The sequence below is a fragment of the Sorex araneus genome, chromosome 5 (genome assembly GCF_027595985.1).
Source record: "Sorex araneus isolate mSorAra2 chromosome 5, mSorAra2.pri, whole genome shotgun sequence".
NCBI classification, from domain to species: domain Eukaryota; kingdom Metazoa; phylum Chordata; class Mammalia; order Eulipotyphla; family Soricidae; genus Sorex; species Sorex araneus.
Window position 1 is genome coordinate 8,705,293 of NC_073306.1, and position 27,896 is coordinate 8,733,188.

General features: G+C 54.2%; 1 protein-coding gene across 2 annotated transcripts in view; it reads left to right on the forward strand.

Moving 5' to 3' along the window:
* GNG12 (G protein subunit gamma 12) overlaps window positions 1-25,895 on the forward strand; it is a 145,479-nt gene extending 119,584 nt beyond the window's left edge. For both annotated transcript variants that reach the window (XM_055140516.1, XM_055140515.1), the window contains exons 3-4: window positions 19,573-19,687; window positions 21,753-25,895. In XM_055140516.1, the coding sequence (XP_054996491.1) occupies window positions 19,595-19,687; window positions 21,753-21,878 (219 nt within the window). In that variant the 5' untranslated portion in view covers window positions 19,573-19,594 and the 3' untranslated portion in view covers window positions 21,879-25,895. The remainder of the gene's footprint in view (window positions 1-19,572; window positions 19,688-21,752) is intronic.
* Window positions 25,896-27,896: the final 2,001 nt, after the last annotated feature.

Consider the following 27,896-nt stretch of genomic DNA (forward strand, 5'->3'; position numbering starts at 1 on the left):
CCCCATGGGTCTCAGAAGCGCTGATGCTTGGCCCTGGCGTTAGACCTGTCATCATCACTCACCTACATGCGGGTCCTCATTGGTGGAGCAGATCATGACTGAAATCTCACAGTGAATTATGAAGAGGGAAAACGAGGGGAAACCGTGACGTCCCCGTCAGTGACGTAAAACTGTCACGTGTCAGCAAGTAGCTGTCCTCGGTGCGTTACCGTTGGAAGAATTAAGGGCCCTGTAGGATGGGTGCTGGGCCCTAACTCCCCCACGAGGACCACACTCCCGGGCTGATGGGTGAAGCGCTCTGAGCGCCCTGTCACTGAAGTCCACGTTGGTGCTGCTGAAAGTAGAATGCCCATAGTTTGGGGTTTGGCTGACTTTGGGGACCAAAGTCTGGTGGCGCTCAGGAACTATTCCTGACTTGGTGCTTGGAGATCAACGAGGGATCATACTTAGGCCCCCTGCACTGTCCCCCTTTGAGTTCTCTCCCTGGTCCGCTGCCCAGAGGTTCCAAGCTAAATCTTTTTTTTTTTTTTTTTTGCTTTTTGGGTCACACCTGGCGATGCACAGGGGTTACTCCTGGCTCTGCACTCAGGAATTACCCCTGGCGGTGCTCAGGGGACCATATGGGATGCTGGGATTCGAACCCGGGTTGGCCGCGTGCAAGGCAAACGCCCTACCCTCTGTGCTATCTCTCCAGCCCCCCAAGCTAAATCTTGGGTCTGTGATCTGAGGAGTTACTGGTTCTCCCAGAAGAAGAGTACTGGGAAACAGTCTGCCCTGGAAATACGGGGTGAGAGGGATCATGAAACCCTTCTGTGGAGAAATCTTTTCCATGGTGTCCCACTGGGTTAGCCGCTCTGGTGTCATTCTTAGGTTGATATGAATAAAAACCTCCCATGCAGGCTGTTGGTAGGAACAGGCTGTGTGTTCCTGGCGTGGTCCTTGTTCCAGTTGTATCTGGCCTTATACCCATCCGTTTCCATCAGACCCCTTCTTCTCAGGTTCTAGTTGGCATCAAGAAGAAAAATGATCATTTTTTAAAGGAAAAAAAAGATATTTTTTTAAGGAAAAAACTTCAGTGAATGTGAATTTATTTTCGTTTCTTTTATCTCACGAGAAAAGAGTTTTTTTCTCTTCTCTGTTTTGTTGGTTTGGGGGTAATTGTTTTGGTTTGATTGGATTGGTTTTAACCACACCTGGCAGTGCTCAGGGCTTGTTCCTGACTCTGGGTTCAGGGATCACTCCCGGCGATGCCAAGGGTACACCCTGGGTCAGTCAGGTTCGGGGCCAGCACCCTGTTTGCTGTACTATCACTCTGAGAACTTTTTAGTTTTTATTGCTGAGAAACTCCGAGTGCCTTCAGCGTTGGCAGGCTGTCAGGGCCGGGGCTTGGCAGATGATGGTCTGAGGTGTGTTCCTTAAGTGACATCTGGCGGGTTCCAGGCCCTCGCCGTCCCTTAAGTCAGGTTCGCTTGGAAAAAGGAGTTGGCCCACGTACATGCCTGAAGAGGAAGAATGCTGATGAGTTTGCGCCAGGAATGAGGCGGCTCTAGCCAGCAGTGTGGCTCAGGGGACCCTCTGTTCTCTGCCCTCGGAAAGGAACTATGTCAACTTTCAGGTTCTCTCGGAAGCTCCCCGCCACATACATGCCCTGGGACTGGGAGGGCCAGCACAGAAGGTTCTTCTGGCTGGTTCACCTCGCAGGGGCCCTGGAGACGGCTCTGCACTCGGAGCACTTATCAAGTCCAGGCACGACGGCTGGAGGTAGGGCCCGCCCGCCCGCTCCAGTTTCACAGGAGAGGACGAGATGAAAGAGAGAAGCAAAAAAGAAGCCAGAGCTCTTTCCCGGTGCGTTGGCAGGTACCGACGTTGGTATCTGGACCCCGGTGTCGGCCTTTGGCTTCTGCAGACGAGAGTGCTCACAGCCCTGCTTGCCGGCTGTCCCGGCCGGCCTCCATGACCCGGGGCCTGGGCGCCGTGTAAAGTGGTCCAGGGGGGGTTTGCCCCCGCGCCGGGCCTCCTCGGAAGGCAGTGAGTGCCTCCGTCCTGTGGACATTGAACCTGCCGGCGAGGTCGTGATCTGGGGGAGGAAATGGTAGATAATAATTAACGTATCTCGCAGGTTAATGACAGAGCTCCTCTCCCAGGGCTAATAATGACCGTGCTCCCTGGCAGACAGCATGTAGCAGCGTATGAATGGGGCTCTTAATTGTATTCTTGAACTTTCCAAATCCTCCCCAAAGTAGACTCCCTGTCTCCCTGTTCCCCTCCTGCACCCGCAGGCGCCCAGCTCCTGGCCGGCCCGCTGGGCCTGGCCTCGGCCGAGCCGCCTTCCGCTGGCCCTCATGGCCCTGACTCCTGTCGCCCTGGGTGAGTGCCACGCCCCCCTCCCCCTGCTGCTTTCTGGAGCCCACCTGTTTGGGGACAGGGGCCTGTGTCCAGGTGGGGTCTGAGCCGCCCATCAGGGGGACCCTGCGTGGTGTTTGACCTCCCTCTCTCCTCTGCCTGTGGAAGGCTGAGCTTCTGGACACCCCCCTGCTCTCTCTGCCTTTTCACCTCCCTCTCCTGCCCTAGCTCCTCCTGCCCTGCTAGCCCCTGCTCCTCCCTAGCTCTCAGTTGACCCTCCTGGAAGCTTCTGGAAGCTTCTCTCTCTCTCTCTCTCTTTCTCTCTCTCTCTCTCTCTCTCTCTCTCTCTCTCTCCCTCCTCCCTCCCTCCCCCCTCCCCCACACGGGCTTGACTGTCCTTCCAGTGTGTTTAGAAAGGTGTCTCTTGGCTGGACAGATGACAGAGCAGGCAAGGCACTCACGTTGCATGCATGCAGCAGACCCAGATTCAATCCCCGGCACCACAGAGAGTCCCCCGAGCACCCCCGGGAATGACCCCTGAGAACAGAGCCAGGAGAAAGTCCTGAACGCGGCTGGGTGTGGCCCAGAAAGTCCAAACAAACAGAAGCACATCTCTCTCTCTCTCTTTTTTTTTAATTTCATTTTAATGAATCACCGTGAGATACAGTTACAGACTTACAGACTCTCATGATTATGTTTCAGTCATGCAGTGTTCAAGCACCCATCCCTCCACCTGTGCCCATTCTCCACCACCTGTGTCCCCAGTATCCCTCCAACAAAGGGGACTATCTTAAACTAAGAAGCTGCTGCACCTCGAAAGAAGAAAGGGGGGCTGGAGCAATAGCACAGCCAGTAGGGCGTTTGCCTTGCACGCGGCTGACCCAGGTTCGATTCCCAGCATCCCATATGGTCCCCTGAGCACTGCCAGGAGTAATTCCTGAGTGCATGAGCCAGGAGTAACCCCTGTGCATCACCGGGTGTGACCCAAAAAGCAAAAAAAAAAAAAAGAAGAAACCCGGAAGCAGGTCTCTTGACACAGCCCCCCCCCCCGGTCCCTAGAAGTGCCACTTACGTCCTTGTTTTCTGCTCCCAGCCAGAGTTCTCCTAGCACCCACCCTCCTGACTGCGGTCCTGAACGCTCGGTTCCCCTCTGGGTTCCTTAGGAACCCCCTTCCCATCCCGCTAGAGGTCCCCTCTGGACTTCCCCAGCTCCCTGTCCCTCTGGCTTGGCCACCCCTCCTTCCTGTCTGCCCCGGAAAGTGACTAATGGCCGCCCCCCACCCCCCACCTGCTGCTTTGGTAAATAACAATTACTGGGACTTTTTGTTTTTAATCATAAAAGTGTCGCATGTGCTTGGGAGCACAGGGCCAGGAGCCAGGCTGCTGGCCGGCCGAGGCCCTGCTTACCTTGGCCCTGACCGTCCCGGGGTCCCCAGCCGCTGCCCGCCTCGGTTCTTTTATCCTCCCTGACATGAGCAGCCACCCCTACCCTCTGAGAACCCTGCGTGTTCCACCTCGAGTGCTCCTCGGACAAGACGTGCCAAGGGCACACGGCCGTGAAGGGATTTGCTTCTCAGGCCAAAATGAAGTAAAAACATACAAACCACCAGAGTGCATAAAATCACACGCACAGTCCCCGAGCACTCTCGCTGCCTGGCAGTAAGCACGGTCTTTGGGGTGCTATCTGGGCTTGGTATTTTTAGCTGAAGATATTTGCTAATCTAAATAATAATCTAATAATAACTAAAGTAAGGAAGCTTGCCTGTGCCCAAGCCCATTGGGAACTAAAGCAAGTAGGACTAACTATAGCCAAACTGATTTTGTTGTCATTTGTAACCAGAGTAGCTGGGACTAGCTAAATCTCTTTGCAATCAGGACCACCTATCACTAACCCTATTTGTAACTGACTTGGTTCCACCTAGAACTAAATATATTTTGCAATTAAAGTACCTGGGAATCCCAGGTACCCCCCGCCAAAAAAAAAAAAATTCATTTGTAATTAAAGAAGGGCCAGCCCTAAATAAATCGAGATGCCACTGAGGTTCCTGGGATTAAGTGTTATCATTTGCCATTAAAGTAACTGGGCCCTTGGGGCTGGAGCGATAGCATAGCGGGGAGGGCGTTTGCCTTGCACGCAGCCGACCCGGGTTCGATTCCCAGCATCCCATAGGGTCCCCTGAGCACCGCCAGGGGTGATTCCTGAGTGCAGAGCCAGGAGTGACCCCTGTGTATCGCCAGGTGTGACCCAAAAAGCAAAAAAAAAAAAAAAAAGTAACTGGGCCCGTCTCTAAACCTCTTTGCAGGAAGTAACTGGAGAAGTAAAGTAACTGGGGACCCCCATAACTAAACCTTGCTGGTGCCACATCAGCCTTGCTCTTCTTTCTCTCCTCCTCCTAGCTCTGGGGGCAGCCGCCTGCTCTGGCCACCCCCTTCTCTGCTCCTCGGAAGAGCCGCTTCTGGTCTGGCCCAGGAGAGCAGGGCCTCGGGCGCGTGGGCTGTGCAAGGCTCTGCCCTCAGTGCTCTCCCTGCCATCCGGGCTCCCCAGAGCCTTGGACTGTGGGTCCCCTTCGCCTGCCTTCCTCCCCTGCCCTCTGCTTCTCCGTTGCCCGCGTCTGTGGCCGGAGCTGTGGCGCGTGTGGTTGCTGACCTCTGGGAGGCTCCTGTAGCCCAGGCTTCCCTCTGGGTGACTCACGGAATCACTGCATTCCTCTGGGGTAGCTCCTCCTCCTATCTCAGTTCCAGGCAGAGACTCTATGGGCCGGTTCTCTGAGGGCTCTGGGCTCCAGGTGACTCCAAGCAACGCTAAGTGGCACCATCAAGATGTGAACGTGCTTCTGGCCGATCCCCAAGCCGAGGTGCCTTGTTTATTCGTCTGAAATGAATTAGCTGCCCCAGCCGTTCCCCCAGAGGGATTGGACCGTGCCTGGCCCCGTCTCCCAGCTCCGTTCTGCCCTGTGTGAAGCCTGCTCACTTCCCTTCCCAGTAAATACCCTGTGCCCATCCTTAGGCTCAGGAACCTTCTGGAACTTCCATTTCCCACTAGCCACGTTAGCCTCGAGCCGTGCTGCACCTCCCCACCCTCCCCGCTGAAGCATTCAGCCACTGTCCTGCTCGGTGCCCACCTCGGCCATTCCCGAACTGCATCCTGCACCCGCACCTCTGCCCGCCCGAGCCCGCCCCGCCATCCCTCCTCACGGCACCACGGGGCTTGGCCCCAGGGCCAAGATCACCCCAGCAGTCGGCACTTTAATGACCACCCCAGCATCCGCACTCACTGTTCCCATGCGCGTGGGGAGCCACTCTCGTCCCATCCCTTCTCGGCCCGCCCACTCCCGAATTCAGCGCCTTCCACCCCAAGGTGTTGCCTCTTGGTCTGAAAAGGCTGCAGCCGCCTCTGCCTGTGGCTGTCACGTCACCTTTCCAGGGGGCGGGGGGTGGGGCACTGAGCTTCTCTCTCTGCAGCGGTACTGAGCTTCTCTCTCTGCAGCGGTATTTGAAAGCTCGTCCTCTGGATCACGCGTGTCGGGTGCTGGGTTGGGGGTGAAGGCAGGTTCCTCGGAAGGGATATGGGGGAGGACTCCCAGCCCGTCACCTCAGAGGTGAAAGGAAGGGGCATGAGGCCTTGGTACCCTTAGGGTCACTTACCCGGCCGAGGAAGAGGTGGCTGGCATTTGGAGCGTCTGCCTCTGTCCTTAAACCGGAGGCCCTTTAGCTGCCTGGAGCTGGAGCCGGGTCGGCCCATCCTCTCCCTGCTGGTCCAGGGACGGTGCCCGCAGTGGACCAGGCTCAGTTCAAACCAAGTGTGGTTTCACTTGCCCGCCGGGTTCCCCAGCTCAGAAATCGCCGCGTTCCAGCTCCGGGGTCCTTAGGAGCACCGCCCCCTCCAAAGCCCTTTTCAGATGGTTTAGGGGGAGAAGGGGTCTGACTGCTGGCAGGGCTGGAGATGGCTTCTGGGGAATCACCGTGTTCTCCGGGGTGCCTCGCCCTGAGGCGGCCTCCCCCGGCTGTTTCTCTCTCCCCGGAGACAGGGTCCGTGAAACTCTAGGAAACGTTCTTTGGGAAGTAAGACTTCTGCTTCCCTGGTCATACCCACTTCCTCTCCCAGTCCCACCCCGCTGCTGATGGCCACAGGGACAGCAAAGGTTTGGTTGCCCAAGGACAGAGTGGGAGAGTATCAGTGTCCTTACCTGGAAAATGGGAGAGGAACCCCACAGCTCGCTCTGCGGTCTGACATGAGCCCAAGTGCGTCTCACGTACTCCCAGCTGTCACTGAAAGCCAGGTAGATTAAGGCACGTCTGTAGATGCCTGGGGTGACTTAAGAAGGAAGCACAGGGGGCTGGAGCGATAGCACAGCGGGGAGGGTATTTGCCTTGCACGCAGCCAACCCGGGTTCAATTCCCAGCATCCCATAGGGTCCCCCGAGCACCACCAGAGTAATTCCTGAGTGCAGAGCCAGGAGTCACCCCTGTGCATTACCAAGTGTGACCCAAAAACCAAAAAAAAAAGAAGGAAGCACAGGCCACGGGGCACAGTGATGAACTGGGGGAGTCTGCAAGTGGGTTCCGGCCGGGTTTGGCTGGCTCCCTCTTGGGGTTGCTTCATGTGTTTGCAAGGGAGAAACGGAGTTAGCAACACTCGCTGTTGTCTTGGGACTGCAGCCAGGAGTGGATAAAGCCCTGAGCCCAGGGCCTGGCACCCCAGGAGCCCGTCCCGGTCCACTATTTACCTTTGATTTTAGGCTGCACCCAGCCCCTCAGGGCTTACTCCCGGCTCTGCACTCGGGGATCCCTCCTGGTGGGGCTCGGGGAACCAAATGAGGTGCCTGGGATCAGACCCAGATCAGCCCATGCGCAAGGCACGCGCCCACCCCGCCCCCGTTCACTCTTAGCAGCTCCGTCCCCTGCTTCTCGCACCTGTCCCTGCCCCAGAAGCACAGGGGACATCTGCCACGTGGCAGGAGCCCCACTTCTCAGCCAGGCTTCCTCCCGGAGGTCAAGAGTATACACCTCGCTGGGAAAGGTCACGTTGGCTGTTGACTGTCAACTCCAGTGCCAGCCTGGCCCCGCGGCGCACAGCCGGGTTCTGCCCTCCGAAGCACTCCAGGGGCAAGTATGGGGCACAGGACAGTGGCCAGCCCTTGCCGAGGGGAGAGAGGACCCCGCCTCATGCAGTTCCACGCAGCCACGGGAGACCCACGCCCCACCGGGCTGCTCGTGCAGGTGCGTGACCTTTGACTGGGAACTGGCCGTATTTGCAGGATCGCGATGGACGGAGCAGCAGGATGTGCCCTATTTCCAAGAAAACTGGCGCCATGTAAACACCCCCGGGGGGATCTGTTCGTGCCGGCTCGGGTGCTAGTTGCTCCACCGTCGTGTGTCTTAATGGAACCCACGTTACCTCTCTTTGCATTTGTCAGTCGGAGAGAGAGAGAGAATGTGACTGGGATGGCTCTCACCGGCCGAGAGAGGCCTGGCAGCTGGGATGGAGAAGGGGTCACTAAGTCTGTGGTGGCTGGAGGGATTGTTTAGGGCGGGAGATGTGTGCTGCAAGCAGATAAAGGCCCAAACGTGATGGCCTCTCAGCATCTGTATTGCGAACCCTAATGCCCCAAAGTAGAGAGAGAGTATAGGGGAAATTGCTGAGGAGGCAGGGGAGAGTAGGAAAGGGGCAGGGGGTGCTTGGGACATTGGTGGTGGGGAATGTGCACTGGGTTGAGGGGTGGGTGTTTGATCATCGTATGACTGAAACTCAAACATGAAAGCTCGGAACAGTTGTAACTGTATCTCACAGTGATTCCATTAAAAGGGGGGGTGGGGGGGCCGGAGCGACAGCACAGCGGGTAGGGCGTTTGCCTTGCACGAGGTCGACCCGGGTTCAATCCTCGGCATCCCATATGGTCCCCCAAGCACAGCCAGGAGTAATTCCTGAGTGCAAAGCCAGGAGTAACCCCTGAGCATTGCTGGGTGTGACCCAAAAAGCAAAAAAAATAATAATAATAATAAAATAAAATAAAAAAACAAAAGAGGCGGTGGGGGCTGGGTTCCAGTCCCCTTCCTGCCACTGCAGAATCCCTCCCCCCCCCCAGTGTCGGACAGCTGGATCCCGCTTCCTGAGCTTCCATCTCAGTAAGTCGGGTAAACAGGACTTCTCCCGGCGTCAGCACCTAATGAGCTAACTCTGACGAAAGGACAAGGACGTCAGCGAGCACCTGGCTCGGGGCATACCTGTGTTTGCGCTCCCGTGAGGACAGAGCGGATCAGCTCTCGTGGAACGGGAAGGCACGTTCCCAGGGCAGGTCCCAGGTAGCGTCGGCTTGAGCTGGCACGCAGCTCCGCGCCAGAAGAGGTGGTTGCTCTCGGTGTCGGCGAGAGCTTGACCACAGCCGTGCCACCTCACCCTTGGCAAGTTAACACGCAGGCAGCCATGCCAGGTTTTGCTGGCGATGTCGGGGGGGGGGGGGCAGGCACAACGCCCCGTTCCTGCTCACCCAGTCTCAGGCCAGTCCCAAAGGGGGTCCTTGAAGCTCCGTGTGTGAAACAGGAATTTGTCCAGGGAATTCACAGGAAGTCCGTGTTAGCAAGACTTGCCTGACGGAGGAGGAAATGCAGAAAAATTCTCAGTAGAAAGAGCAAGGCCTAATGGGCCAGAATGATAGTCTAGTGGGGCTGGGCGCTTGCCTCGCATGTGGCCGGCCCAGGCTTGGTCCCTGGTTCCTTGGACGGTCTCCAGGAGTGCAGATTCCTGGGTGCAGAGTCAGTGGTAGTTCCTGAGCATCACTGGGTGTGTCCGCAACGGCAAAGGAAAGAAACAGACAAACAAACAAAAGAGAAAAGCACATAAGTAGACCAAGAGGAGCGAGCAGAGAACTGAATTGAGCTTGCGGGGGGGGAGCTTGCAAAGGCAGCCCTCACTATCCTGAGCTTCAGTGTCCTCACTGGTAAAATCGGGGACTGGGGGGTGACAGAGAGCCGGGTCCCCAGGTCCTGAGGAGGACCCTGCTGGCTGGGGTTTGGAGAGGGACAAGCACAGAGCCCGGTGTCTGTTGCACATTCAGCCTGATTGGCAGCAAAGCTCTGTTGCCATCAGGGTAGTGATTACGACAGAAGTACAAGCCGAGCCCTTTGACCTCCTTCCCGGGGTGCAGGAAGCCCCTGGGCCTTTCACTGAGCTGCAGAGAGATCTGTTGAAAGGACCCTGCCTGCCTTTGATGGTCCGCCTGGGTTCGATTGGACAGAGAGAAGGGATACGAGTCTTTGTTCGAGCTCCACCCCACCTGATGTTGGGGCGTGTGTGTGTGTGCGTGTGTATCTGTGTATGTTTGTTTCTGTGTGAATGTGCATGTCTGTGTGTCTCTGTTGATGACTGTGTGAATGTGTATAAGTGAATGAGTGATGTGAGAGTGTGTGACGTGTACGTGTCTGTGTGCGTGTGTGTGTACGGGTGTATATGTCTGTGAGTGCATATCTCTTAGTGTGTATGTGTGTGTGAGTGTAGTTATATGAGGATATTTATGTGAATGAGTGTGAGTGCATGCGTGTATATGTGTTATGTATGAGTATGAGAGTACATGGGAGAATGTGTGAGTGAATGTGTGTGGGTATATTTATGTGAATGAGTGTGTCTGTGTTTGTGTGAATGTGTGTATGTGTTGTTTGTGTGTGTGAATGAATGTGTGTATGAGTGTATATGTGTATGTGTGTGTATGAGTATGTGTATGTGTATGTGTATGAGTATGTGTATGTGTGTGTATGTGTATGTATGTGTATGAGTATGTGTATGTGTATGTGTGTATAAGTGTATGTATATGTGTAAATGTGTGTGAGTGTATGAGTATGTGTGAATGTGTGTATGTGTGAGTGTATGAGTATGTGTGAATGTGTGTATATGGGAGTGTATGAGTATGTGTGACTGTGTGTATATGGGAGTGTATGAGTATGTGTGACTGTGTGTATGCGGGAGTGTTTGTGTATGTGGGAGTGTATGTGTATGTGTGAATGTGTGTATGTGGGAGTGTATGTGTGAATGTGTGTATGTGGGAGTGTATGAGTATGTGTGAATGTGTGTATGTGAGAGTGTATGTGAATGGGTTTATTTTTGCAAATGTGCCTGTGTGTGAGTGTACGTGAATGTGAGTGTGTCTGTGTGCTTATGAGTGTGTGAATGACTGAGTGTATGTGTGTGTGTGTTGTGTCTGTGTCTGTGTGTGTCTGCGTGTGTGCCTGCGGGTTGCTCTGCATACTCCGTGCGGTCGGGAACTCGCCGTGCAGGCTGTCCTGCTCTCTCCTGGATTTATGACCTGGACTGGCTCACCCTGCTGGGTCCCTGCCAGCTTCTCGGGCCCGGCAGAGGGTAGGAGCCTGGGCCGTCGGCGGCGCCTGGCCTGGACTTGGGTCAGCCTCTCTCCAGGAGGGCCATTATCTCTCACCCAGCTGTTCCCAGGAGCTCCCCCTCCCGCCTCCCGCCCCTGCTCAGGACCCTTCTATCGGGGCCAGTCTTCCAGGCCGCGCTGGCCTCCCTACATGCTGGGATGTTTCCTGGTGCTCAGAGACTGGCAGGATGGTGGTGATGGTGACTCAGGTGGCCCGAGTCCCAAGTCCACTGCTTATGTCAGTGACCGTCAGGACTAGGTCTCACCTGCTCTGTGCTTTGACGCAGAAATGCTTCCTTCATCTTTGGAGGAGCTAATGAAAGTCTTCATGGACTCCATTAACCTCCGTTAACGTCCAAAGGACTGCTGCTGGCTTGCCAATTTTGTCACCGGGTCATCATCTTCATCACGATCTGTGTTGGGATTCGGGGATCGGGGCCACCAACGGGAACACATGCAGCCCGCCCTAGAGTGGCAAGTATGGGAGCTCCTGCCTTTAGAGTTTGCGCTCTGGGGAGGCTTGAGAGAGTCTCCTGGGCTGCTCCTCAGCCACTGCTTCTCCTGTCTCTCTGTCCCCAGCCCTGCTCCCGTGGCCCTTCCTCTCTCCCTCCCAGGGGCCTCTCCTGCTGCCCCTGACCAACCATCCACGGGTTCTTTTTGTTCTCTCGGAGCCCAGTGGGCTCGGCCACCGTCGAGACTGCAGGTTTGGGTAGGGGGAAGGAGAAAGGGCCTTGTGTCTCCCCTCTGCCATTTTTCCAGTCTTTTTTAAAATTTTATTTTACTTTTACAAAGTTGTTCACAATATTTGATTACATTTAATATTCAAACACCAGTCCTACCACCAGTACACCTTCCCACCACCATATTCCCATCCCGAACCCCAAGCAGAACCAAAATAATTTATTTTGTGTTGCTTGTTATAAATAATCCACTAAAAGTGATCCAAAAAAGGTTTCTTAGAGGGATGTGTGAGAAGATTGTTGTATTTCACCTAGGAGCCATTAAGCCTTTCTGTAGGAGATTAGTAATGTGTTATTAAAGGTTGAGCCTTGTGTGCTTATATCTATCACACTGTCACACTGTCATCCTGGTGCTCATCGATTCGCTCGAGCAGGTACCAGTATCGTCTCCATCGTGAGACTTGTTGTTACTGTTTTTGGCATATCGAGTACACCACGGGGAGCTTATCAGGCTCTGCTGTGTGTGCCAGATACTCTCGGTAGCTTGCCGGGCTCTTCGAGAGGGATGGAGGAATCGAACCTGGGTCGGCTGCCTGCAAGGCAACACCCTACCCTCTGTGCTATCACGCCAGCCCGTGCTTATATTTATATAAGTATATTTCCCCGCTAAGGTTGGTCGCCTTGTATTTCAAACCCCATCATTTGGGATGTGCTACTCTTGTTATATGGTGGGGTAAAGCACGAGATGTCCAGGAGTAGATTCCCTCATGTGTGAGGCTCCTCCGAGCATGCAGAGAGCGGCCCTGAGTGTGGCGGCAGCTGAGTTCTGGAGGGTTTTGGCTGCCGGGGCTGGCTCTGTTGGGGCGGGGAGGGGTCTCACCCACCCCGCCTCCGGGTTGACTGGAAAGAATCAGCCTAGCATGGCATCTTGGCGAGTGTGTGTCCAGTGACTGCATGGCTCAATAGAAGTAGCCGCTCCCCCTCGCCTGCCTGCAGGTTACAAAGCGACAGACGAACACTTGCAGTGGCACAGCCGCTGGGCCTCAGTGCCAGTCAGTGCCAGGCAGAGCAGGAGGCAGTGTGAGCGCCAGGGGCTGGCATCCGGGGCGTTAGTTGCTCCCGTAACTAGTCACTGGGCTACAGGAGTACATTGTCGGCCGAACCCCTGGGGATGACTTCCTGCAACCTCAGATCTGACGTCAGGCCCGAGAGGAGGTGGCACGGGGGTAGGCCCACAGGTTCATACATGTCTTGACATGATACAGTCTGTCGGGGGACACCCAATGCCAACACCCATCTGGTCCCCAGAAATGTGCCGAGCACCATGAAACGTGTCTCTCACCTGTCACCCTCCAGATCTCTCCTGGCTGCCTCAGGTGGTCTGAGCCTGTACGGTGCTGAGCCCCAGCCACGCAAGAGAGTGTTGGCGAGGGAGGAAGCCCCAAGACGGAGGGGGAGAGGTCACTGGAGCCCCAAGCCTCTCTTTCTCCCAGTCTCGGGGGCTGAGGCTTGAAGTCAGGAGTCTCCCCGCAGGCTTCGTCCCTCCCAAGGCCGCTCTCGGTGTCCTCTCCCTGGGACCTCACCAGGTCGTTGTCCTCTGTGTATCTGAGTCTTCATTGGGGGCCTCGCCTCAAGGACTCAGTTTTCACCTGACAGACACACCCAGCAGTGCTCAGGGCTTACTCCTAGCTCTGTGCGCAGGGATCAATCCTGGCAGGGCTCAGGAAACCTCTTGAGATGTCGGGGATCCAACCCAGTTCGACATCATGTAAGACAAGTGCACTACCCACTGTACCACCACTCTGGCCCCCAAACTTCACCTCTTTAAAGGCCCTACTGCCCCAAAGAGGGGGCTCTGGGGGTTTGGAACATCAGCCGTATGGATTGAGGGGAGCAGTCATCTTCCAAAGCTCGGGATAAGGGGCTGGAGCGATAGCACAGCGGGTAGGGCGTTTGCCTTGCACACAGCCGACCTGGGTTCGATTCCCAGCATCCCATAGGGTCCCCTGAGCACGGCCAGGAGTAATTCCTGAGTGCAGAGCCAGGAGTAATCCCTGTGCATCACCAGGTGTGACCCAAAAAGGAAAAAAAAAAAAGGCTCAGGATAAGTTCTCACATTTTATTCCATCCTTGAGCCTTTCAGGAAATGCCCAGAAGGGTCTTCTGGGAGCAGAAAGTCTTCTCCCCACTTTCCCTTGAGGACGTTGAGGTTTATGCAGGTAATAAGTCCTGTCCAGGGTCCCCCACCCTCCCTCCCGCCAACATTCTAGACACGGGATCTGCAGCCAAGCGCTCCCCTTCCCCCCAGAGCCCCCGACCTTGACTATGTCCCTGGAACTGCAGATCCCGGACTCAGGAGGAGGGAGGGTCAGTCATGCCACAAGTTCGAGTTAGCAGGACGCACCCGGTGCGCCACCAAGGCTGGGGAGCTTGTACTCCCCCGTTCAGCCCTGTTCGGTCCTGTTGTCTGACTTTTTCTCCCCGAAATCCTTCTTTCAAAGCGAAATCCCTCCCTTTTGCAAATGTGGACCATTTAAAATTAAAACACACCATCGGGCTCAGCCTGTGTGGGCCCCGACCACACACATCTGCCGGCTGGATCCCGCCCGCGGGCTGTGATGGAGAAGCCCGAGTGAATGTCTGGGAGGGCGAGAAGCGGGTCGGCCCGGCCTGGCCACACTCAGCAACACCCCCCACCCCGCCCCGTCCCCGCGCCTCTCCCCGGCCGCAGTTGGGGTCATCTCTCACTACCTGCCCACATCCCCTCGGCTCCCCCCTGTCTGGAGGCCCTTGTGCATCTGACAGTCACATCTGCCGGGCGTGGTCCTGGTTGGCACAGCGGTCGGTGCCCCCGGCTGCCCTGGGGAGGTCGGGCCTGCCAGCCCTTTCTTCCTCCAGGAGGGGCTACAAGCACTGCTGGACGTCACAGAGAGTTGAAGCAAGATCAGAGGCTACTTGGAAGCCTGGGTTTTTTTTTTTGGGGGGGGGGGGTTTGTTTGTTTTTTTGTTTTTGTTGTTGTTGTTTATTTAACCTGCTCTTTTCATACCGGCGCAAAGGGGAGATTTGCTCCTCCTGAAGATTGAAGATTGGCTTCACGCCAAACATTGACTTACCGGCCTGGGTCACGGGTGCTTCAGACCGTGGGGCTCCCTGGCGTGTGCCAGGAAGTGCACGTTTCCGTGGCTGACCCCCTCTCTCTGCAGGGGGAGATAGCTCAGTGGGCTCGGACCTTTGCAGGCGTCCCACTCAGATCCCGGGGCCCCTAGCACCTTCTGGGCCCTGCCTGGACCCGCAGCATAACTGAAAGTGTCCCAAAACACACACACACACACACACACACACACACACGCCAATGAAATAAACATCCGTGTTATTCCTAAAGAATTTCTAAGAACCTGAAAATGCTAATGAACAGCCCTAAGACCAATGCCAGTGACCTAACTAGCAAACACCACCTACGTGTAGTCAAGTCTCTTAGCCAGACGTAAGCAGGAAAACAGATATGATGGTCAGATTCTCCCAGACCTGGGCTTCGCATAGGCCTTGGCCCTGCCAGGTGGAACAGAGCCCCTCCCCCCAGCCCCCACCCTATCTGGCCCTCGAGCCCCAGATGCTGACCTCAGTCCTTGTTTAGGAACAGCCGGGGAACGTTCTTGCTTAGCTTGCAGATCTGAGCGGGGCGGCCCTTCGGGGGCCTCGGAAGGCAAACAGATGTACAGAAGGGGGGGGTATCACACAAACACGCAGCAATCAGCAGCCCCCCCTCCCCCTCACTCCGGGTCCTAGAGGGCCGAGGTCACGCCTGATTAAGCACCGGGTTGTGGCCAGTTGAGTGGCGTCTGGGGGGGGGGGGGGGGAGCTGACGTCCGCTGGATTGAGCACTGGGCAGCGGGGACTGCTCATCGGGGCAAGGCGCTTCCACCCAGCTTCGGGCGACCCGCTGGGCTGACCTGGAGCGGGTTTCCAACGCCAGTGGCCTCTCGGCCAACACCGGGAAGGAGGGTAACAGACCTTCCAGGATCCCGGCGAGGGAGGCTTCACGGACAACTGCGCCCGAAAGCGGCGCGTGCGCACGGAGGTTCCTTGCAAATATCAGGTGCTGTTTGTCTTGGAAGCGCTTCTTGGAGTCAGAAGAAAGCGAGCTTTTTGTCCACCTAGCAGCGCAAACAAACAGCCGGGCATCCCTGCCGGTGACGGGAGGCCCAGCCTCCCCTCTGCTTCTGCCAGGCCAGCTGTGGCGCTGCACAGCCGCTGGGACGTGGGGGAGGGGGAGGGGGCATCCCGAGCTGGCGCCCCCAGCACCCCTGCATGCCTCCCGCTGCGCCACAATCCAGTAGCCCGGGCATCGGAGTTCTTGGAGAGGTTTCGGAAACGGAAAGAGTGTAAATCTCCTCTGAGTGTTCCAGGGACCATGTGAACATTGAAGGAAGATTCTATTCTTGCGTTTTTGGTTTTTTTTTGGGTTTTTTTTTTTTGGTGAGGGGGGGCTGGAGAAGGTGCCCCCAGCAGTGTTCAGGAGCTACTCCCATCTAAGTGTGCTCATCTAAGCCTGTGGCACCAGGGATTAGTTGCAAAGCTTGTGCCCAGTCGTTGAGCCCTCTGTACAGCCAGGACACATCATTTTCCCCACCCCGGTGTAGTTTTTTTCTAGGAATGACCCCCCCCCCCCACCCCGCACCCCGCCCCCTTCAATGACTTGCCAAATCTGTTCCCATGCAACTTCCAGCAGAAAGGTGATTGGGTTGGCACCAAGCTGGGATGCTGTGAAAATCACCCATTGCCGGAACTAGTTTCCGGGGGGGCTTATCCCTATGCCAGCAGAGGGGCCGGAACTGGAGAAAGAAATTCCATCTGAGTTGGGAGTCCCAGAGGTGGGCAGAGCAAAAGGAGAGACCGAGAGAGGAGGGGCTTAGCAGTGGCTGGAGAAAGAGGGGTGCTTTGGAGAGGACCTCCGGGAAGGTAAAGCAGGTCTGGTCAGAAGCAGATGCCAGGACAAGTGCAGATTATAGATGTCCCCTTCCCTGTGGCGGTAGTTGCCCCAGTCCACAGTCCACACACTTGGGTGCTGTGATTCTCACCAGGGGTCACACACTTAGCTGGGGGGTGTGTGTTGCACACCCTTGATTGCATGAGAGATCTCACCCTTGATCGTCTTGGGGACGGGTGAGAGCTGGTGCCAGGGGTCAAACTCAAGGTCTTGTATCTGCGAGGAGCCATCGTCGGCGGGACCCACAACGAGTTTTGAGTCCTGCCTATAATGCAGTTGGCAGTTGAGAAAGGCCTCCGGACCCCCGGTGCAAAAGGCGAAAGGGGGCTTGCACCCCTATCAGTGGGAGCTCCTGAGTGTTTGTTTTATAAATAGAGCCTGACGAATGTTTGCTTGTGGCCACACTGGCAGGGCCAGTCCCTGCCCCCTCCCGATACTGGGTGACCTGTGGGCCAGTTAACAGGAAAACTCACTCTCGCTCTCGGACTCTCGGGCCTTGGAAACTTTTCTTCACCCTGGAGAATGCCTGGCGTTATTCTCATGCAAAAGGGAACATTTGAGAAAGACACCCAAAAGGGTGTCGGGTTCGCTTTCTGGAGGCTCAGAACCGGCGCCAGCTGGCAGGGGCGCCCTCCCCTACGTGCTGCTGCAGGAACAAACTCGGGGGGGCAGCGCACCGGGGGAGCTGGGCGTTTGGCTCCGTTCTCGGCAGCGGGCAGGGCTGCCTGCCTCCTGCGTCCCATTTCAAAGGCCGGTTAATAAGTGCTTGCCCGGAGCCCTGGAAGAGGCCGGGCCAGCAGGCGACTGGGCGTGAGCGAAATCACCGGGAGGAAATCTCGGCCCCTCCTTCGGGTGGGGCAGGATGGCTGAGGATGAAGGGGGAGTGGGGGCAGCTGGTTCGGGAGATGTGGCAATAAGGCTGTCGGGCACCAGGAAGAGCCAGCTGGGCTTGTCACGGGAATGCCAGGGCGCCCCTTTTCTGCAGAGTCCCGCGGGCCGGCCTCAGCCTCTCCGTGCCTGGCCGCATTGCCTTGGGCTGTGCTGAGGAGGCTCAGGTGCCTGCCCGACTCGCACACTTCCGGCCAGTGTGGTTCTTTGACCAGTGGAGGCCGGCATTGGGGCCCAGGGAACCCCAATACCCCCCTAACCACCTGCCCCCGGGGTAGAGTGAGAGCGGCTGGAGGTGGAGCATCGTGACCCAGTGCTCATCCTACAGGTGCTGCAGCTGATCCTGTCCTCAGAAGCAACCATCTGGGGCTGGATCCAAGGTCCCAGGGGTAGGGGAGAGGGTGGAGAGCACAGTCTTCTAGGAGATCTGAGACCCTGATGGCTTGAGCATTGCCGGGAGGGGCCTAGGGTCCCCCAGCACTCCTGGCTATGACCCCTGGTTGGTTTGTTTGTTTTGCTTTTGGGGTCACACTCAGCGATGCACAGGGGTAACTCCTCACTCTGCACTCAGGAATTACTCCTGGCGGTGCTCCGGGGACCATATGAGATACTGGGGATCCAACCCAGGTCAGCCGTGTGAAAGGCAAACGCCCTACCCACTGTACTGTAGCTCCAGCACCCTGTTTCTGGATTTTTTGTTTCATTTTGTTTTGTTTTAACCTAAAACATAGCATCTTGGGGCTGGAGTGATAGCACAGCGGGTAGGGCGTTTGCCTTGCATGTGGCCAACCCAGGTTCTATTCCCAGCATCCCATAGGATCCCCCAAGCACCGCCAGGAGTAATTCCTGAGTGCAAAGCCAGGAGTAACCCCTGTGCATCGCCGGGTGTGACTCCCCCCCCAAAAAAAAGCAAGTAAAACATGGCATCAATTGAGAAAAAGTGGGTTTTCTAATCTGCCCACATTGCTCCCCTCCCAGAAAGAGGTACAGTGGGGTACAGGGCCACAGGACGTTCTTGGCTGATCACACTGGCTGGCATGAAGGTACTGCACCCACTTAAAAGCTCAGTTTCCCCTGGACTTTGGACCCCAGGCTGCCTTTGACCCGTGTCCTGGAACTTGGCCATCAGGGACTTCCTCAGCCTGAAAAAGCACCGGGCAGCCACATGGTTGCACCAGGAGCCTTTGGTGGTTTGGTGTCTCAGCAGCACGGTCCACTTGGAGCATGACCGAGTCGGCCTGGTGCCCTCGAACTTGCTGAGAACCTTCCCAAGTGCCGGCAAGGCACCCCTAGGTCTATCTGGGCCCGTGAGTCATGGGTGTGCCACATGGCTGCCCGGCCTGCCAGCTCCATGGTCCCGGTCGCCACCATGCCGAGAGAGTTTCCAGCCAATCCGTGGACTGTACATCCCCCCCGCCGCTCATCGTCCACTGAGAATAGTGCCCCTGGACAATGGAGAGGTCAAAGGTCAAGGTGGTGCTGGACGCTTCCATGGTTTTTTCACAGGGAGGCTCTAGAGAGGGAGGTGGGGCCAACGCAAACCCAAGGACAGAGCAAAGAGAAGCATCAACCCATGAACGTGGTTGGGGGTGGCCGGGGGACAACGGGATTAGCAGGTGGCGGCCAGATCAAGGTCAAAAGAGAACAATCCGGTTGTGTTAAATGTCGCTCGCTTTCGTTGACCGCGCGTCGCCCACGTTTGCCGGGGATCCATCATAGAGTCCTTTAGCTGTGAAAGGGCCCCACTTTTTCTTGAATAAAGGCTTCCTTATCTGCCCAACTAACTTTCCCCCAATGATTGCAGAGCTTGATAGCACCTAAAAATGCACCCTTTGTACAAAGTTCTCCAGAGGCACTCCCTCTGCCAGCCCGTGCTGCCAGCCCCGTCCCCGTGTAATAGTTGGGTAAGAGAGCCAAAACGAAATCAAATCAAACCTTCTATTAAGGGACTGAGCAGCAGCGTGCCCAGGAACGGGGCCTCTGGGGTACATGCTCGGGTTCGCCGGAAGCCGCCGCGCCCTGGCAAGTGTTGCTGCTGCTGTGTGAGTTTCCTCCTGGCAGGTCCAACAAAAAAAAGGGCTGCTTTTATGCATGCATGTACGGGGGTGAGGGCTGCACCCCTGGGACTGGGCCCCTGCCAGCCCGAGACACAGAAAGGTACCCGGGGAAAGAAGCTGAGGCTGGAGGCCAGCCCTGGCACCGCAGACACTGCGATGGCTGGGGACAGCCAGCCTGCCCCCTCCTCAGGGGCCAATGCCTGGGCCCTCTGACGGCTCCATTCACCTAACGCAAACTGCCCTGCAGATTTCAGGTGAAAGAAGCCAAGATGTCGAGCAAAACGGCAAGCACCAACAACATCGCTCAGGCCAGGAGAACTGTGCAGCAACTGAGACTAGAAGCTTCCATCGAACGGATAAAGGTAAGGGGCCCGGATGGGACCGGAAGTGCCTGGCTGCCCCTTCTGCCTGCTCAGCAGAGCCGCAGCCACACACGTCAGCGCCAGCAGGCAGTGCCAGCGCCTTGAGCCCGGTGCAGGTCGCTCGGCTGGCAGACCTGCAGCGTTCCTGACGGTCCTGCGTGGGCCTCGTGTTAGAGGCCCTGGAGAGCCGACGTGTCCGTGTCGGCCTCTGCTCGGCCAAAAAAACCCCCCAAAATCTTAGACAGGATTTCCTGAGGACCTGTCTCCCCCGGGGAGCGCGCCGATCCTGTGATGTCTTTATTCCCCTCTGGGGTTCCCGATGGGCCTCATAAACATCCTCGTCATCCCTCTGGAATTTAGGAAGTGTTCTAGAGTTCTCCGGGCCGCCGAGGCAGCGGCTGGCCAGGGTCTTCCTATCTGGGCCCGTGCCACCTTCTCCGTGGGTGGGTTTCCAGAACCTCCCGCTGCATCCGGGGGCACGCAGGGCCAGGTTGCCTTGAGGCTGGGGAGAAACCGGAAGGCAGTTGTTTGGTCTCCGGCCTGTGAGCTCTTCCTCCCCCGAGTCCCAAGAGGGGACTGACGGTGAGGGCCCTGGAATGCCCGTGAGTCATGCTGCTTCCTAGAAACGGAAGCGGTCACCTGATAAGTCCCTCCTGGCCTCGAGATGGTCACCGTCTCCAAGCGTGAGGCTGCCCTTGATGTAGGCTCTCAGCTGCCCCAGGTGCCATTATCAAAAAAATAACCCATCATTTTTTTTCCCAGGGGTTTCCCCCCACCCCAACTTCAGAGCAAGGCTCGGCACGTACCAGGTCAGACTCTGCGTTTCTCTAGGCTCATGCTATTCCTCTTTAATTTCCCAGCCACGGTCATTAACAAGATTGATGGTCAGTTGTGGTACAGCCAGATCCAAGTGTTCCTGTAAATCTTAACATCGCCGTAGCACCTGGCTCTGTTCTCTCAAGAGCTTAAGGCTCCAGGGCTACGACTTATTTCTTTAACTCTCTTTCTCTCTGCATTCCAGTCAGTTTTTCACTGGAAAGCAACCAAGGTGTAACCTTCCCTTGATCCACATACACTTTTCCTCCGCCCCACACCCACTGGTTTAGAGAAATTTCGAAACCCCGGGAGCGTTGTAACAATAAACACATCCCCTTTGTGGAAAGAGCCACTATTGTTCACGCCCTTGCACATTTGCACTCCCTCCGTCTGTATACACACAAAACATGATTTTTCTTTGTAGGCACCGCAACTTTCTACCACAAAATATTTCACCATCTGTTTCCTAAATACAAGGGCATTCTTCCACATAACCATAACACATTATAACATTCAGGATCAGTGGGGTCGTCTTGGCACACACAGACCCCGTGTTTGAAGAAACCCGGCCCCCGTTTTGGCAGGATGGCCCTCACTTTGGATGCCGTTGGTGGCTGATGATTAGATTCTGGTTAGGTGCTTCTGAGGAATGCTAGCTAACTGGGGACATGTCCTCGGTGAGTGCCCTGGGAAACTCACCGTGTCCACTTGGCTGATCACCTTTATGTGCACTGGTGAAGGGATGGGTGTTTGATTATTGTATGACTGAGACTTAAAGCTGAAAGCTTTATAACTGTTCTCACAGTGATTCAATTTAAAAAAAAAAAAAAGGTAAAAGGTAAAGGAAGGCTCTCCCAGAGTGCTCCCTTTCAAAGTACCTTTTATGGGCCAGAGAGTTGGTACCGGAAGTCAGGTGCTCACCTTGTATGTGGCCAATCCCCAGCACCACATATGCTGACCGCCCTATATACAAAGCAAAGTAGGGTCACTCATGGGCCCTTAGGAAGAGTTCCTAAGCACCAGTGGGTGTGGCCCATCCTCCAAACGTACGTGTGTGTGTGTGTGTGTGTGTGTGTTTCTATATATCAACTACCTTTTCCCTTTGTAATTCCAGAGAAATCTGGGAGTGATTCTTTGTGACTCCAATCCCCCCCCACCCCGCCCTGAATCTTCCACTGGGCAGCCACTGAGACACACGTGGATCTCATGAATAAAGGATTTTCTCTCCTTTGTTTTGTCTGCACGTCAGGTGTCAAAGGCATCTGCGGACCTCATGTCCTACTGTGAGGAGCACGCCAGGAGCGACCCTCTGCTGGTAGGGATCCCCACCTCAGAAAACCCATTCAAGGATAAAAAAACTTGCATCATCTTATAGAGGAAGAGGAAGCCCGGTTCCTCGTCTCTTCTCCACGAAGCCGGTTCTGAGCAGCTCCTTGAAGAGACCCCCTCCTTCGCTTCTTTGGTAACCACTCTGATCACTAACATGCTCTTACCTCGGCCTCATGGACTCTAAGTCTTATTTGCCCGAGCTGCCCTTCCTCTCAGACCCCCCTCTCCTATTGAATACAGAATAACAATCTTGTTCTCCATCTGGAAACTATGGTGTCATATGGGGTTACTGCTTAAGAAGAGTTGGTCTGGGTCTTTAACCACACAACACACACATACACACACACACACACAGTTATATTCTCTCAAATGCAATATGAATGATCCAGTTGTGTCAAGACCTAAATTACCTACGCACCTGTCTGGTTTAACATGTGAAAAATCTAGGTCCTAAAACCTTTATAGCATCGTGTATTCTTAATAGGGTTGTTGTGCCTGCCAGAACAGGCCACTTCAGGAATGGGAGAGTTTGGTGTGTATTGATGAATATATATATATATATATATCGGTGACTTCCTGTATATCCACAGAGCAAATCTTGCTTTCTGATAAAAACCTTTCCCTATATATACCACCAGGGCCGCATCCTCACAAGTTAGACCTGAGCTGTGCGTAGGTGGAGTAACAAACGTTCTTCATACGGGACCAGAATGTGGCACAGTGATAGAATGTATGTGCCCCATGGAGGGAGGGAAGTTAAGGGTGGGCCTGGAGTCAACCCCCCACTCTCCCTTCCTCCCCTCACCCCACACACACACATACAAAGCAAAATTTTCTTTTCATGTAGTCATGGTACAAAAACTCACTGTTTCTTGTAACCAAGAAATGAAGTCATCTCTGCTCTCTTGAAGTCCTGCTGACCTCTCGGACGACAATAAACAGTGCCAATCCCCAGCCAAGAGCCCAGCTAGAAAGGCTTGTAGAGTAGGAGGTATTAGTTCACTCTTGCCGTGAGACTCTTGGGGCCGACCCTGGGCGGCTGTGCCCCCAGCTCTGCTGGGTGGATCAGGGGTAGACAGCTCTGATGGGTTGTACCCTGAGGATGGGGACACAGTGTCACACTGAAGGTGTCACACTGAAGAAGGAACACCAGTGTGGGAAACCCGGTCCAATTTGGCCCTGTTTGGCCTGAGTTGGTGACTTGGTGACATGTGCTCCTTCTCACTCCTGCCTTTCCCTGATCATCTCTCCGCTGCTAGAACATGTTATTTTCACAGGAAGTGTGCACCAGCCCCAGGGGGAAATACTACGGTAAGAAAGAAACACAACACACACACACACACACACACACACACACACACACACACACACACAGAGGCATCCAGACACTGAGCATTTTTCAAGTCACTTGCAGCCAGGCCCACCTTCTCCCCGGCCCCCATGCCCCAAATCCAATAAAGACAACAGCAGAAGAGGCTCAAATTCACCGCTCCGCCACGCTGTCTATTGGGTTCCTTAACTTCTCATTTTCAGAATCTACAGGGGGGAGATTCCTAACTGAAGGCCCATGGCCGGAGGGTGTTTTAGCTTTATCAAAGAGGAAGGGGGCGGGGTCCTTTTTCAATCACTAGGCCTTTGTGATCTTAAGCCTCTCCCGTTTATTAGAAGTCACCCCTGGTAATGATGGAGTACAAGGTATTCTTCCCACACGGGACTCACTCGGCCCGGCCTGGCCCAGAAGAGATGGTTCCTCTTAGTTCTGTACTCAATTCTTGCAAACACTGGTCTCTGAACAGCCTCGGGCCCTTTGAGCTTGCGTGGAAGGTGGGAAAACAAAGTTTGCTCCACACAATCAGGATTTTCCACCTCACCTCTGCTTCTGAGGAGTGACGGGCCTGTCTGCCTCGGTCTCTGAGGCCAGGGGGAAATCAGGCCACTGCCCCTCACCTCGGGTCATCTTCCCACTGGGTTCTGCACTCGGCCCCATTCGCAGGAAATGCCAACATCCCTGCTTGCAACGCTAAAGGCTGCATTGGGCACCGCACGTACAAAAAAATAGAGGCTGGCATGGTTCACACTTCTCTTAACGAGACTTTTTATTTTTTATAAGTGTCTTTTTCTACTGATCGTCCCAGAACACTACTCTTAATTTCACTCTGATTCTGAAACATGCTCGATGTATTTATAATGCAGCTCGTTACGAGATATTCTCATGAAATTGCTTTTTTGTTTTGTTTTGTTTTCACCCCCCTCCCTCCTGTTTCACATGCCCATTTTTGGTAGCAAGCACAATTTCCTCTTGAGTCCTAAAACGTGTTCTTTTACCTCACAGAAAACAGATATGTTTTGCTGCTTGTGAAGAGGCTTGTCATGGGAAGGCATGGGCTTGAGGTTCCAGCAGATTTTATTTTGTTTTCACCAGCCACACGTCGTGTTGGCTAGGAGCGTAACTGTTCGATTGAACTTCCTAGCCAGGTGTAGGGTTTGTTCGAGAAATGCCGAATCAGAGGCTTTAATATTGAACCCAGGGGGAAGAAAATTGTAGCTACATGTTGATTTACTTACAACCAGACGCCTGTGTGAGAAGTGATAATATGCGTATTCGTATCTAATAAGCAGAAGTCACTTTCATTTATCAGGCTTTATTCTAGGTATACAGGCACACAGTCCTAACTGCTGGCCAGCAGCCGACTTAAAATAGTGGTAGATGACTTAAAATAGTGGTAGATGTTTTCCCTCCCTGCCGCTCTGCTCACTCTCGTCTACACCCACCTGAGCAACTTCTTGGCTTTGCAGCTGGGAAGCTCTGTAAGCACGTTCAATAGTCTTTGCCTCTGATGCTATTTCAGTTATTTACCAATGCTGTTTCAGTTACCGATGACCTCTTCCCTTTTCTCTCGCATATGTATCCCTTAGTTCGTAATCTGTCCAGTTGAGCCTCGGAACCCTGATGAAGAAAAGCGAGACAAAATGTCACGACTCCAAAATATTGTTTTTCCAGAAACACATTTTAAGCAACTAACACTCTTTATATACCAGATGGTTCATAAGCTATAGGTTGTAGCTGTGTTTCCTAACAACAAGTCAGGTTTTTAAATTTCTTTACCTTATTCCAGTGAAAAGTGCCATACTTTTAAAGACCTGATTCTTGTTCTCTCTATTTAGTCTGTTTTTATACATTACTAATTACTGAAGTGTCAGAAGAAAAACAAACTGTTATACCAGTGATTCGGTGATTTTAAGGCATAGGTTAGGTTAGGTAGATGTGCCAAACTCTTTCTCCAGATGCCTTCTCCTTAAGATAATGTCAGAGGGATTACTCAGAATTTAATTTAAGATTTTTCTAGGCTTAAGAAGTACAGCGCCCTTTTCTCAGTAAATAGAACAGCAGAGCGTGTTATGAATTATATTGATTGCTTTACACTAGACCTGTCAATAGGGGAAAACTCCATTGAATCAAATAGAATCATAGGTGTATGAAAATCGAGCACTTCTTTAGCGTTGGGTGGTGGCCTGTAGTATACGTAGAGCAACTTCCGGTCAAGTTCGGGTGCCTGTGTCACGTGGCTCTGGGCAGGCCCTTCCTCTCTCCAACTATAGAGTGAGGGACTGCTCAGTCTACGTAACCGAGCTCCCTCTGTGCTCTCAGATGTCCCCTCTGTGACCTACTACCCTTCTGCTGGTCTGTCAACGTGTTGGTGCTATCAGCTGCTTCAGATAGAAAATTGGTTTGTCAGCAGGACAGCTCGTCTATAGCTTCTGGAAAGACATTTTGTTATTCAGCTTTTTTTTTTCCCCTCTCCTGGTTTTGTGGACTTGATTACTGTAATAATGTCTTTTTATTAGCCATGTTACTATGAACATATATTCTCTGGATGTCGCAGTGAATTTGCATTTGATATACAATTGATGGGATTTTGTTCTTTTATACCCTCCTGTGGCCCCTCATCTGTCCGCATCATATTGACTTCAAACACTGTGATCTCTGTTTGGAAATCTGTCCAGTGAGAAGAATAAAAGCATTTCCTTCACAGCGACCGTGTGCACAAGAATTAAAAGCTGTTTCATTCAAAGCCCTGCGGATCTCGTGCCTGAATCAGTGCCTTCTTGTATGTACCCTACTGCCGGGGTTTTGCCTGGTCAGATCAGAGACCAATCCTTACCCCCGTTTCTTCCACTTCATTACCATTTGCTGAGCCCATGCTGAGAGCAGCTGTTCAACATCAGGCTCTGATGACACCCAAATGATTAAGATGCACACACAGGGCTTATAGATAGTGCTCCCTTGTCAAATTAAAAAAATATATCACTTTGCAGCCCCCTGGAAATCCACCTTCTTTATGCGAATAGGAAGCCATTCCCAATAGTATCCAAGGTTACTACCTGCCCACCTGCAGCATTCCAACCCCTCTGACGAAGTGTTATCATCCAGTCAGGAAGGAGTGAGACAGGTATCTACATAAGATGGAGTGCCAGGGGAAGTCCTGGGACTCAGGTGAGCAGAGGGAGGGAGGAAGAGAAGGAGGGAGGGAGGGAGGGAGGGAGGGAGGGAGGGAGGGAGGGAGGGAGGGAGGGAGGGAGGAAAGAGAGAGGGAGGAAGGAGAAGGATGGATTAGAAGAGAGGGGGAAAGAAGGAAGGAAGGGAGGGAGGGAGGAAGGAAGGAAGGAAGGAAGGAAGGAAGGAAGGAAGGAAGGAAGGAAGGAAGGAAGGAAGGAAGGAAGGAAGGAAGGAAGGAAGGAAGGAAGGAAGGAAGGAAGGTGGAGCAACTGGAAGGGAGGGAGGGGGAAGAAAGGAAGGATTGGAAGGGAGGAGGGAAGTAAGGATAGTGAGGGAGGGAGGGGGGGAGGGAGGCTCCTGGTGGATGTGTAGGAATGCAGTCTTGTGGGGAAATGGCAGGAGGAGAAGAGAAGTGCTCTGCAGGGCAGCGCAGTCACGGAGTTCATTAAGGAAGCATAATTACTGGTGCCCAGTGTCCAGAGCCACATCATTCCCATGCCACCCTGAGACCCAACTGTGACCATGGCAACAGAAAACAGATGGAGAAGTCATTAGATACATAATGACTCATTTTCACCCGTGTTGGTCAGAGGTACTCTGCCCTCCTTCTCGGTCCCTTCCCAAGTGGAAGGGAGGACACCACCACCCAAAAGAAGGGATGGGGGAGGGCATCTGACGACAACCACCTGCTTATGAACTGGTCAAGTGGTATCAGTGGCCCCCGGTGTAGACTATCACACGCTTAGTGCTCACACGCTCCAAAGGGGCCGGAGATGGCTGAGCTCCCCGTGAGAGGGAACTGAAGAACCGAGAGACTCGGATCAAGAACCCAAGGGAGCACTGACCAGCACCTGGCCTGGTTCAGACCAAAGTACCACAAGCTCAGTGGAAGACGGCTGGGTGTGGCCGAGGGGATGGGTGGCGACTAAAGCAAGGTGGGAGGATAGGGGATGAAAAGGCTGGAAAGGTCGCGACTGTGTGAGTAAACACGGAGGTGAAAGATGACATGACTTCCGTGTCAGGAACAAGAAACCCAGCCCGCAGGCGCGTGTGGGAACGCAGGGGCCCTCCGTGCCTTTCCGCTCTCCCGGCGATGGCCTGATCCGCTGTCACGGGCCGGAGGGCCAGTGGCTCCATAACAGATATTCACTTTAAATGTCATTGGGGCTGGGTGAGACTTCTGTGGCGCTTGATGCAGAAACTTTTGAGTATTCCTTCTTCGTTTCCTTCCTATGAGCAGGTTTATAAATGTGATAGACCTTGTTTATCAGCATGTTTCTAGAGCCTGCTTTCACCACCAGCTCTAGCCTCCTTTGCCCACTCTGGCATGGCTGTCACTTGGGGGGCACGTCCCTACTTGCTGCTGTACCCCTTTACTACTGAGGTTAGTGAGCCAACGTCCTTCGCATGTACCCTTCTGTTGGCAGCAATTACTATCACTTTATCAGAGTCATTTGCGTCTATCAAAGACCATTAAACTATGAACCAGCCCTGGGCAAACATGTACAGTTGGTCTCAGGAACCCGCATCTGCACTATCAACCTTTTCAGAAACCAATTTTTTTTC